This window comes from Rhododendron vialii, chromosome 6a, assembly GCF_030253575.1.
Source record: "Rhododendron vialii isolate Sample 1 chromosome 6a, ASM3025357v1".
Lineage (NCBI taxonomy): Eukaryota > Viridiplantae > Streptophyta > Magnoliopsida > Ericales > Ericaceae > Rhododendron > Rhododendron vialii.
In genome coordinates, this window is record NC_080562.1 from 14801056 (window position 1) to 14813707 (window position 12652).

A 12652-nucleotide genomic window follows, 5' to 3' on the forward strand; every position below is an offset into this window, starting at 1 on the left:
CCTAGGCCCAAGTGCCTATAAATATCAAACATTTTCTCATATTTCAAGGAGAGATTTTTCCGAGAGAGAGAGAAAGTTGGTGAGCGCTAATTCTAAGGAAGGAGAACATTCTTCCAAGGAACAACCTCATCCGATCCATCTAGGGAATCCTGTCTATTCCCCGCGCAGAGAGATTAAAGGACACGTTGCCTTGGTCTTTTCTATCCCCTTGCTTCTTCCTCCACCCTTTCAGATCACTTCATTTTTCAATCATTAACCAATTGCACCTCTTCAGTTCAAACGAATTCACACGTAGGCTACTCTCTTCAAAACCCCATATATCCTACAATTTGCTACAACTATTTTTTTTTAATTCTTGACATTACTTGATGATGGATTTGTTGTTTTTTATGGAGTGACATTATTTTGTGTAAGCTTCCCGCTTATGTCTCCACTCTCCACTGCCTACCAGCCTTGGTGTTTACGAATGCGATTTACCAAAGACTTTCCAATATGGGTGTGGTATTGATAAGGGCCACGCCCACATGTTGCACCTTAACAAACTCAATTGGTAAAGAAAAGATTCTGGGATGTGACAAAGGAAATAGATTGGTGATTGGTCAGGCGCGTGCTTACCTAACTCTCAAAGCGAAGAAGTACTCTTCTGGATTACTTATTATTGTTCCAAGCATTAAAACGTGAAAGAAATGATTGGCTAATCCTGCAATTAATAATTAATCACCCGGTTGAAAAATTATCAAGCGTTCTTGGAGCACCGCCAGCTCTCTTTCACCACAAGATATTTATGCGAGGCCTGCATACTTTATAATGGACTACACATTAAAATGTGGTGAAGAAGGACCATAGAATACCACTTGACTTTGCTTCAGCAATTAAAACTTAATAAGTTTTCATCCCGGAGAGGTTGCTGTGAGTGCAATGGGCCTCGTGCTCGAACCTGGTACTTGCACAAGCAATAAGAGTCGAAGACATCTATTTTCAGACCAACCGAGACACACAGTGGTTTCATATAAGGACTAGTGTTTGTCCGTGCCTACGACACTACGCATCCCGGTAGTGCCGTAGGCACGGGCATTTTTGTAGTATATTTTTGTTTTTTTATGCCAACGCTAGAAGCCGAGCAGTGAGCAAAAAGAACCGATGACATTTTTGTAATATATTCGTAAGAGTGTGGGTGTTTTCTTAAGAAAGTTAGAGAGCACATATCAGCCCTTGGATCAAATGAATCTCAGTCCATCTAACAACTTGTGTTTGTGTGGTCCCCACACTTTAGATAGATTTATATGTTCCATATTCGAGCTACCTTTCAATGCGTATCATTGACTTTCAATGAAAATATTTGCATTTATTTTCAAGCAACTGCATGTTCTAGGAAAAAGAAGATATACGAATGATGAGTAAGGAAAAACCTGACAAGGTCAACACTATACGATATACGGACCTGGGAGATAGCGGCCAGCTTTGCCCACAATTTCCAAGGAGACATAGCCCGTGACAAGGTCAGGGGATGCCGGCTCCACCTATAGGACGGAGCTGACATGAGGTCCAAGGACCAGCTTTTGGCACTTGGTTAGAACGGGATAAATAGTATTCTTTGGATATTACTTATCCTAGCCAAAGATGCCCGGATGGGATAAACTACAACTGAAACCCTACAGGATAAGGAATGCTATAAGATGAGATAAGCACTAGCCATCCCAGATGTACATGGACTCCTAGCTAAGGCAGGACTCCTCCTCACCCCAAGCGGGTGATCCGGAATACAGTCCTACAAGGACTCTACCTCCCAAACAAGATGCCTATAAATATGACAGTAGAACTCCAATAAAAGGTACGCAATCCTAAACAGAGAACAAAATTACTCTAAAGTATACTACTGACTTAGGCATCGGAGGGTGGTTGGCAAGCCACCACACCGGTGACGTAAGCTCTTGCGTTGTATTTGCAGGAACAGGACGGGGCTAGATCCAAAGCTGATTCATCAGCTAGCGCCGTCTGTGGGAAACGACTTCTTCCTTACGGTGAATAGTTTTGCGTGGTGGACACCCGATCAAGCAGAACAATGATGGCTTCAGACCCCCCACAAATGGGTGCCGACAACGCCACGAAGGCCGCAGATGCAGCCAAGGCGGCTAAGGCTGCCGAAATAGCCAAGGCTACGAAGGCTACCAAGGCCGCTGCCGCAAAAGCCGCTAAGACGGCAGAGGCGGCCAGAGCTACTGCAATGAGCAAACCAGGAGGCGACTAGATGACCCCAGAAGCATTCGCCCAAATGCAAGAGCAAATTAAAACGCTAACCCAAGGGCTACAAGCAGCGATGCAGGAGAACGCAGATCTGTGAAAGCAAATCTCAAAGCCAAGCATCTTAAACCAACGACACAGCGAAAGACCAGAAGAAGATGACAGGGAGGATGCCAAATCCAGTGAAAAGGAAAGCCAGAACAGAAGGAAGCACGGCAAACCACTCCTAGAAAAGCAACCCCACGAACAGGAAGCGTTGCTCAAGATGCAGGACTAGATCGATGGGTTGATGAAACACATCAAAGCACAAACTCCTGCCACGGTAGAAGAGATGGTGCAGAATACGAATTCACCCTTCACATCTAAGGTCATGGGACTGCCACTCCCCAGGAAGTTCAAAATGCCTCAGCTAGAGACATTCAATGGTTCCACGGACCCATTGGATCATCTAGAAACATACAAATCCCTAATGCACCTACAAGCAGTACCAGATGAGGTAATGTGTCGTGCATTCCCTGTCACCCTCAAAGGAAGTGCTCGGGCATGGTTTAACAACCTCCCCCCAGGAAGCATACATAGTTTTAAAGAGCTTAGCACTAGCTTTGTGAGCTACTTTATTGCTGGCCAACGCTACGGCAACCCAGCAATGCACCTCTTGACAGTAAAACAGGGAAGGTGGGAGTCGCTAAGGGAGTATACTACCAGGTTTAACAAAGAGGTGGTTCAGATAGAGGAAGCTGATGACAGCGTGAGCATAACTGCGTATATTGCTGGACTGTATTCAGGACAGTTTTTATATCTTCTATCTCAAGAACCACCCAAGACCCTGGCAAAACTAATGCTTGGGGCACAGAAACACATGAACGCAGAGGAAGCCATCTACGCAAGGCGTTCCCATGACAGTTTTGATCCCCATGCAGGGCCATCACAGGTTGGCGAATTTCCCCCATCCGATTGGAAAAGAAGGGAATCCACCCGCAAGACGGGAGGGGAGCCAAAAAATAAGAAGATGGACTCCAGATCCTCCCCAAAACGAGGAGGAGGACCGCCCCAAGGCAAATACAAGCAGTTTACACCACTCATAGCCACGACAGAACAAATCCTCAGCAACTTACAAAATGATCCGAACCTCAAATGGCCTGGAAAGCTAAGGACTGATCCTAACAAGAGAGCTAAAGACAAATACTGCAGGTTCCACAGAGACCATGGTCACAACACGGATGACTGCATTGACTTAAAACAGCAGATTGAGGAACTGATCCAAAGAGGCAGACTTCAACGTTTCGTAACGAAGAAGTATCAGAAGATATCCATGAGGGATGATACAAGCAAGGAAAGAAAAGATGCCACGGCTCCCCGATCAGGTCCTATTGGAGAGATCAAAGTCATCCATGGAGGGCTTGCCGGAGATGGAGAATCTGGCAATGCCAGGAAAGCTCACCTCAGGAAACTGAGAACGGAGGAATACTTGGAGGTCAACACTGTTAGCCGCCCAAGCAAAATCCAAAAGAAAGAGGAAATACCCATCATTTTCTTAGAAGAAGACATCAAGGGAACTCAAGTTCCTCATGATGACCCCCTGGTTATAACCATTGTGGTGGCCAACTACCTCACAAGAAGAGTATTAATAGACAGCGGAAGCTCGGCCGATATTCTCTACCTCCATGCATATGATCAACTAAAAGTTGGACGAGAAAGACTAAGACCTTTGATATCGCCACTGGTTGGATTTGCAGGTACGCCCGTCTATCCAGCTGGTCAAATAGCCCTACCAGTTACGATGGGGGACGAAGGAAGTCAGATTACGCGAATGATAGATTTCATAGTAGTCGATTGTCCTTCAGCATATAACGCGATACTGGGGAGGACGACCCTAAATAAAATTGGGGCAATAATCTCCATGTTTCATCTGATGATGAAATTCCCAACGCCGGAAGGAATTGGTTGCATCAAGGGAGATCAGAAGGCAGCCCGAGAATGTTACGTCTCCTCACTTAAAGGGGCAAACATAATGATGAGCATAGAAAGCCTTGACACACAGGACGAAGAAAAACTCCAGCATGGAGAACCAGTGGAAGAGCTCCTAGAAGAACTTTTGGAGCCGGGTCTACAAGGGAGGACTGTGAGGATTGGATCGAGCACAGAGGCAAAGGCAGAACTGTTACAATTCCTAAGGGATAACAAAGACGTCTTTGCATGGTCCCATGAGGATATCCCAGGAATTGACCCAAGGGTCATATCTCGCAAATTAAACGTGGACCCCACAATGCGACCTGTTAAGCAAAAGAAAAGGACTTTTGCTTCAGAAAGGAACAAAGCTGCAGCCAAGGAGCTAAACTAGTAGTAGCCGGATCCATCCGCGAAGTTCTCTATCCCGATTGGTTGGCCAACGTGGTTATGGTGAAGAAAGCCAACAGCAAATGGAGAATGTGTGTGGACTTCACCGACCTCAATAAAGCGTGTCCAAAAGACACCTTTCCTTTGCCACGAATTGATTCCTTGGTCGATTCCACAGCTGGGCATGAGCTCCTGAGCTTCATGGATGCATTCTCAGGATATAATCAAATCCAAATGCATGAAGAAGACCAAGAGAAAACCTCGTTCATAACTGATAGGGGATTATATTGCTACAAAGTAATGCCCTTCGGTCTTAAGAACGCTGGGGCAACATACCAAAGGTTGGTCAACAAAATGTTCAAGCAGCAAATAGGACGCAATGTAGAAGTATACGTGGACGACATGCTTGTCAAGAGTGCCAAAGCACGAGATCATGTGACAGACTTGAAAGAAATCTTTCAAGTCCTGAGGAAATACCAAATGAGACTTAACTCGATGAAATGTGCTTTCGGGATCTCCTCAGGAATGTTCTTAGGCTTTATGGTTTCTCAAAGAGGCATTGAAGCAAACCCTGAAAAAATCCAGGCTATCCTCACCATGCGCTCACCCCAGAACATAAAGGAAGTCCAGAAACTAACAGGACGTGTCGCAGCACTGAGCAGGTTTATCTCACGAGCAACTGATAAATGTCAAACGTTCTTCAAAGTTTTGAAAAAGGCCTTTGAATGGACTGCCATGGAGGAAGCAGCTTTCAACCAACTGAAGGGATATCTAACGTCCCCACCCTTGCTGAGTAGGACCCAAGACGGAGAGGACCTATATTTATACCTTGCTGTCTCCACTCACGCCGTCAGTGCAGTTTTGATACAAGAAGAGCAGGGGACACAACTCCCAATATATTATACCAGTAGAGCGTTACGAGGAGCTGAGCAGAGATATCCTAGGGCTGAGAAGATAGCTTTTGCAATGGTAATAGCAGCTAGAAGGCTACGGCCATACTTCCAAGCTCACTCAATCAAAGTATTAACAGACCAACCACTTCAAAGAATCCTCCATTGTCCAAAGACATCAGGACGATTAATTCAATGGTCGATAGAGCTTGGCGAGTTCGATATAGAATACAAGCCTCGGATTGCTGTCAAAGCATAAGTGCTTGTCGACTTCCTCGCAGAATACACGTATCCAGAACCGGAAGAACTCCCCAAGGAAGAACCTAAACCTTGGGTCCTTCAGGTTGATGGATCAATAACTAGAGATGCAAATAACTAGAGATGCAAGTGGAGCTGGTCTGATCCTAACGTCCCCAAAAGGACAATGCCTGAGCTACGCGCTTAGGTTTGAGTTTCAAGCAACCAACAACGAGGCTGAATATGAAGCCCTCGTTGTAGGTTTGGAGCTGGCTAAGGCCGTAGATGCTAACCACGTGTTGGCCAAAAGTGATTCACAATTGGTCGTAGGACAAGTCCTAGGAGAATACGCTATAAAGGAAGAAGTAATGCAAAAGTATTTGGATAAAGTCAAGTCCCAAATTGCAAGGCTTCAAAGCTTTAATATCATCATAATCCCAAGGGAGGAAAATACTGAAGCTGACTATCTATCAAAATTGGCCACGGCCAAGGAAGATGCCATTCCATGGAATGCACCAATACGATATTTGGAGATGCCAAGCATCTTTGCCCCAGGCATATGAGTCCAAGCTATCGACTATAGCAATTCCTGGATGAGTCCCATCGTTGAATACATTAGGAATGGGGCGCTACCAAATAATAAGATCCAGGCTAGGCAGCTTTGGATCAGAGCTGCGAAGTACTTTATGGTGGGCGACGTATTATACAGAAGGAGCTTCTCACTTCCATGCCTCAGATGTCTAACCACGACAGAATCTACACGAGCCATGGAGGAGGTCCACCAAGGAGTATGTGGGGACCACCAAGGGGGCCGCATGTTAGCCTACAAGCTCCTCAGGATGGGATACTACTGGCCCAGCATGCAAAAGGACTGCAAAGCAATGGTCCAAAGGTGTGAGAAGTGTCAACGGTTTGCCAACATCATGCACGGATCACCCATAGTCTTAACCCCAATGAGGGGACCCTGGCCGTATGCCCATTGGGGAATAGACCTGATTGGCCCACTTCCTATGGCAACAGGCCAGGTCTAGTATGCCATTATAGCTGTAGATTACTTCACAAAGTGGGTCGAGGCCAAGGCATTGGCCACAATCACAACGGAAGTAACAATCGACTTCTTATTGAAATTCATCATTAGTCATTTTGGTCTACCACAAGTGATAGTCACAGATCGAGGAAAACAATTTGACAATGCTCAGTTTAAAGATTATTGCGTTTCCAAGGGAATACATGTACACTATGCATCCAAGGTTCATCCAAAAGCCAACGGACAAGTAGAGGTCACGAACCGAACTATCAAGAAGGGAATCAAGAAAAGGCTGCGAGAGGCCAAAGGAGTTTGGCCAGACGAGCTTTATAATGTGCTATGGGCATATCGTACGACACCCCGGACTGCAACTGGAGAAACCCCATACTCTCTCGCGTTTGGAGCTGAAGCTGTAGTCCCAATTGAAATTGAACTCCTCAACTATAGAATTGCAAGCATGGACCACCAAGAGAACTAGGAGGATCTTAGGGCTGAGCTAGGTCTCTTGGAAGAAAAAAGGGAAACAGCAATGGCCAAGGTGGCTGTATACCAACAAAGAATGGTCAAATACCATGAAGCACAGGTTAGGCCAAGAGATTTCCGGGCTGGTGACCTAGTCCTAAGGAAAGTTGATCCAACTGGAAAGAAGGTGGGCAAACTTGGCCCAAACTGGGAAGGACCATATCAGGTTTTGAATCACATCAAAGCTAGTGCATACAGACTCGCAACCCTAAGGGGAAAGCAGCTATCGAATTCATGGAATGCAGAACATCTCAAAAAATATTACAAGTAGGTACTTGTAATGGAAATTTGTTTATATTTTTTGGAAGTTTATTTCTGTTTTTAGGAAATTGTTATTTTCAATTAAATGATTGGCAATAAAGTTGCTTTCATGAGCACCACGAGTTCTTTCTGTTAGCCCAAGTGGTCAATAAAACTCCCCACGCGGGACGATTGTTCAAACTTTCTGTGGAGCATGATATGGTCTATTTTTCCTATTTAGATGATAAGGAAGAACAAGCAACAATAATAAAATTCTTAAAATTTTATTTATTATAATCCACACCTCTAAGGAGGTGCGGACAGTTATTACATAAAGTACTTTGCGGGAAAAACCCACAAAGTTGCAACCTAAACGCTACCTCCCTCCCTCGGAGGGGAAGGAATTGGGGGCGCCGGTTGCCCACGGAAAGCTTCAAGCTGATCCCAGTTAGCGATCAGCACCATGCGAACAGTCTTCTCCATGACAGACAGTGAGTCCGCCATGGCATCCATCTTCACAGACAGCCCATTAATGGCTGCCTTCAAATCTTGCAACTCTTGGCACAGCTTTGAGACACGCTCGTTGTTTGCCATTACGATTTGAGAAAAGCTTATGGAATGGGAAGTAATCCAACACAACTACTGGTTCTTATAGCACATATTTGACGGTTCATTAACCGCTTGCTAAACCAATCAGCATGATCATAATCAAGACACAATTAAAGCCGCCACCTCAACCGCTTAGAATAATGGGAAGTTGCACTAGCGATTACCTCGGGCAGTTGAAAAGACTTATGGCATATCCTACCAGAACCTATAAAAGTGTATTAATTAAATATATGCCAAAGAAAGTTTTTACGCTTAGGGGAGTAGGATTATAAGATAAACGTAGCCAAGGCTATGCATAATTAAGCAGCTTTGGAAAAATTTCCAAGCTCGTGAAACGTAGCCAAGGCTATGCATAATTAAGCAGCTTTGGAAAAATTTCCAAGCTCGTGAAACGTAGCCAAGGCTATGCATAACTAAGCTGCTTCGAAAAGATTTCCTAGCTCAACAGACGTAGCACAGCTATGCGCTCCAAAAGTCATAACTTACCCAAAAGAAGGTCCCAAGGGAAAATCAAAAACAAAAGTGTCTCAATTGTTTGCATCCAAACAATTCACACACTTAGGGGAGTAGGACGTGGTAATAAACCACAAAGTGCACAAAGCTTAGAATAAAAATATCTAGCTTTGAAACAAAAACAAGAACAAGACCAAGCATAAATGTTTGACAAAACTGAGATAAAGACAAGAGATAAATCTATGAAAGACAGCATACAAAGCTATATTGAGCACAAAGACAGATGGAAGTTGCCACAGAACTCGGCTCAAACTGAAAGCACGCTTTCATCTGCACTTGTCATGATCGTCAAAAAACATTTACAAGATTCCCAAAATATGATCTCAATGAGATCATTCTCAGCAACCAAGAAAATAATGTTTCCAAACCATCCAAGGGCCAAGATTAAGGCCACCCCAACACGGTTAAAAAAGTACGAAAATATGGAAAAGTATTTAGTTACAGACCCAAAATGAATCAAAAGTTTTTGAAAGGCCACTCAGGGGCCCAGGGTAGAACCATCAATAGCCTGCCCATCACCAGATGAAAGGACAGGAGGTGTTACGGTCGGGATTGAAGCTTCAAGAGGCAGAGAAACCTTTTCTGGAGTTTGGAGAAGAGATGCAAGGGAAGAGCTCGGGGCAGATGTATCTTTAGAAATTGCGTCATCAGCTTCATCTTTTTCCTTCTGCCCCCCATCAAAACATGAGGGCCCTTCTTCGTCATCAACTTCAAATTTGGAAAAATCCAAAAGTTGGAAAAGCTAAGGCTGCTTGGCTCCTCATGGCTTCAAACCCATCAAAGTACTGTTGGGTGATGTCTTGACGGTAATCAGGGGACTGAAGGAAGAGTTCAATAGCTTCTTTGCGAGCATTCTTCACCTTCTCAAGCATCCCCATACTCATGGCCTTGTACTTCTCCATCTCCTTACCCCATTCAGAAAGTTTCTGCTCCAAACTACGAGCAGTAGCTACAGCCATGTCTCTCTCCTCCTCCAAACCTCTCTGTGAATTAAGAGCAGCATCCCTCTCGCTGGTCACCTTCCGAAGCTCAGCAGACATGGAGGCACCCTGCTTTGTGAGATTCAGATTGGCCTCTGTCAGCGTGACCACTTGTTTCCCCAAACTATGGCTTTGGGAAGTAAGGTATCGACCAAGAGCCGCAACCTGCCAAGATAGAAGCAAGAAGTTAACCAAAGGAACAACAAAGCAATGATTAAATTTCAGAAAATGGAAGAGCATACCATGGCCAACTCTACCAACATTTGCTCTCCTACTGCCTGAAGAGACATTTCAGCCATCAACTCTTTATCGACTGCATGAAGCAACCTAGAAACATGCTCAAGAGCATCGTTGTAATTGCCCAACACCGAAGGGCCGCCAGGAAGTTTCATCTTCTTCGCAGGAGGGGTACCCTCCCCAGCTACACCTTTTGGCTTTTTCCTTGATTTTTCAACTTCCCCCTCAACCAGCGGCTCAACCACTAAGTCAAGTGTGGGGTTATTAAAAAGATCAGCATCTAGGAAGCTGTCCATATTTAGCTCTTTTTGGAGACGCGAGCTCTTCCTTTTTCCTGCTACGGTCCCGGACGGTTGCTTTGCCCTCTCAGCTTTAAGTCTGGTCAGCAAGGCTTTATCCATTTTTGGTGCCATTTCCTGACTCTTACTTTCTTCCTCTGAAGAGAGATAAAACAAATGAGGGAATTAGCTAACACTAAAACACTAAATAAAAACAGAAAGATACCGAGAGAGAGAGCTAAGGCCTCATGAGAAGTTTCTAGACCAAGCAAATAAGCGGCTAAAGAATCTGGAGTTACAAGCAACTCCCAGCTATGTACTGTGTAATTCCTGGCTTGTTTAAGCTCGGCCTCAATAGCGGGACTCGAAGGATAAGGAGCTCAAGCTGCACAAACATAATTAAATTCCTAAGGGAATAATCCTAGAATCATAACTATACAGACAAAACAGAATTCCTAAGGGAATGATTCATAAAATTGCAAGGATAGAGAAAAGTTCAGTTAGCTTACAACTTGTGATAGGGACCCCCCACCTACGGGGAATCTTGGGGGCATACATTCCAACTTCCTAGTTAGGGAATTCCCAACCATCACCACCAACAAAGAAAAACTTATCTTTCCAATTTTTACTCACAATAGGGAGCTCTGTTACTAGCTCCCCCTCACCAGGCCTTTTGGTAAAGTAATACCAGCCAACCTCTCATGGGGCTTCCTTCACAGAAAAGTGGTTGAAAAAAGGGCCCTTTGACAAAGAAATCTCCCCATCTGACATCGTGCCCCAAAGCGCCGCACAACCTATTAACAGACGCCAAGAGTTTGGCACAATTTGGCCAGGTGCCAGACCAAGAAAACTCAAAACATCCCTCACTACGGTGGGCAAGGGTAGGCGCAAACCCCCTTCTAAAGCACCAATGTAAATACAAATCTCATTTTTAATAGGGTCACAAGCTCGCTCGGATCCTGAAGGCTGCCTAAGGGAAACTGAGGATGGGATCGAATACCTAACCCTAAGAACAGCCAACTCCTCGTTCATGATTGTGGATGGGATGTTGGAGGCAGAAAAAGTAGGAACCCTACGGGAATCCCTCGACGAAGACACAGGAGGCGAGGAAGCTCTAACGTCACTCGGCTATCCAATATCGGACGACGCCCTCATACCGCTGCTATGACGCATCGAGACTTCTTCCTCAGCGATCGATTCCTCGGCTTGAAGGATCGAGGAGAAATTGATAAAACCCTCTGACATTAGGGTTCCAACAGAAAACTTGGGATATAAGCGAACTGACAGGTAGAAGAGGTCGCGAAAAACCCTATTTTGGAAGGAAAGAGAGTAGGGGGCAAAGTCTTCTATTAACCGAGACAAAATAAACTCACCTGGAACGACCCACTTCGGGTCTGAAAACTCTACACTAGGAGGAGAATCCAGCATGAAAAACAAAGAAAGAACAGCAAAGGAAGGAGAACGTACCTAAGAGGGACGGGCTCTAAGCACAACGACGAAGGAGAAATCACAAGGGAAGTCTCACAAAGAAGAATGCCTGGGTAGACTCGGGTACTTCTCTGGCTTGAAACCGATCAAAACAAGGGAGAGGGTAAAGTGATGAGCATCAATCTCAAGAACGGTTTCTCGATACACGTCAGCCAACACCCAGCACCGGGAGAATCGAGATCTCGCCACCTGTCCCCATGATATGATCCACGCATTTAAAACTTCCAGGAAAAGAAAAAAGGCGATAACCGCCAATTAGGTCTTACCAATGTTCCCAACCTCCAGAGAATAAACTGGAGCATGGAAACAGGGGAGTACCTAATGAGTAAGGAAAAACTTGACAAGGTCAGCACTATATGATATACGGACCTGGGAGATAGCGACCAGCTTCGCCCACAATTTCCAAGGAGGCATAGCCCATGACAAGGTCAGGGGATGCCGGCTCCGCCTATAGGAAGGAGCTGACATGAGGTCCAAGGACCAGCTTTGGCACTTGGTTAGAACGGGATAAATAGTATTCTTTGGATATTACTTATCCTAGCCAAAGATGCCCGGATGGGATAAACTACAACTGAAACCCTACAGGATAAGGAATGCTATAAGATGATATAAGCACTAGCCATCCCAGATGTACATGGACTCCTAGCTAAGGCAGGACTCCTCCTCACCCCAAGCGGGTGATCTGGAATACAGTCCTACAAGGACTCTACCTCCCAAACAAGATGCCTATAAATATGACGGTAGAACTCCAATAAAAGGTACGCAATCCTAAACAGAGAACAAAATTACTCTGAAGTATACTACTGACTTAGGCATCGGAGGGTGGTTGGCAAGCCACCACACCGGTGACGTAAGCTCTTACATTGTATTTGCAGGAATAGGTCGGGGCCATATCCAAAGCTGATTCATCAACGAATTAACAGTTTTATTTTTTAAGAATTGGTTTCGCGCATGTATAATAAGGTACGTACGTAAGAGCTCTTTTTTATTTTTACATCCTTCTTGTATCCCCATTAATTTTATTTCACACATATGCATGAAAAGTTAGATATT

The 12652-nt window shown here is 44.8% G+C and overlaps 1 protein-coding gene across 1 annotated transcript; it reads left to right on the forward strand.

Moving 5' to 3' along the window:
- The first annotated feature begins 2572 nt into the window (after positions 1-2572).
- LOC131328433 (uncharacterized) lies at positions 2573-4582 on the forward strand. Its single transcript, XM_058361379.1, has one exon. The coding sequence runs from the start codon at positions 2573-2575 to the stop codon at positions 4580-4582; it is 2010 nt and encodes a 669-aa protein (XP_058217362.1).
- Positions 4583-12652: the final 8070 nt, after the last annotated feature.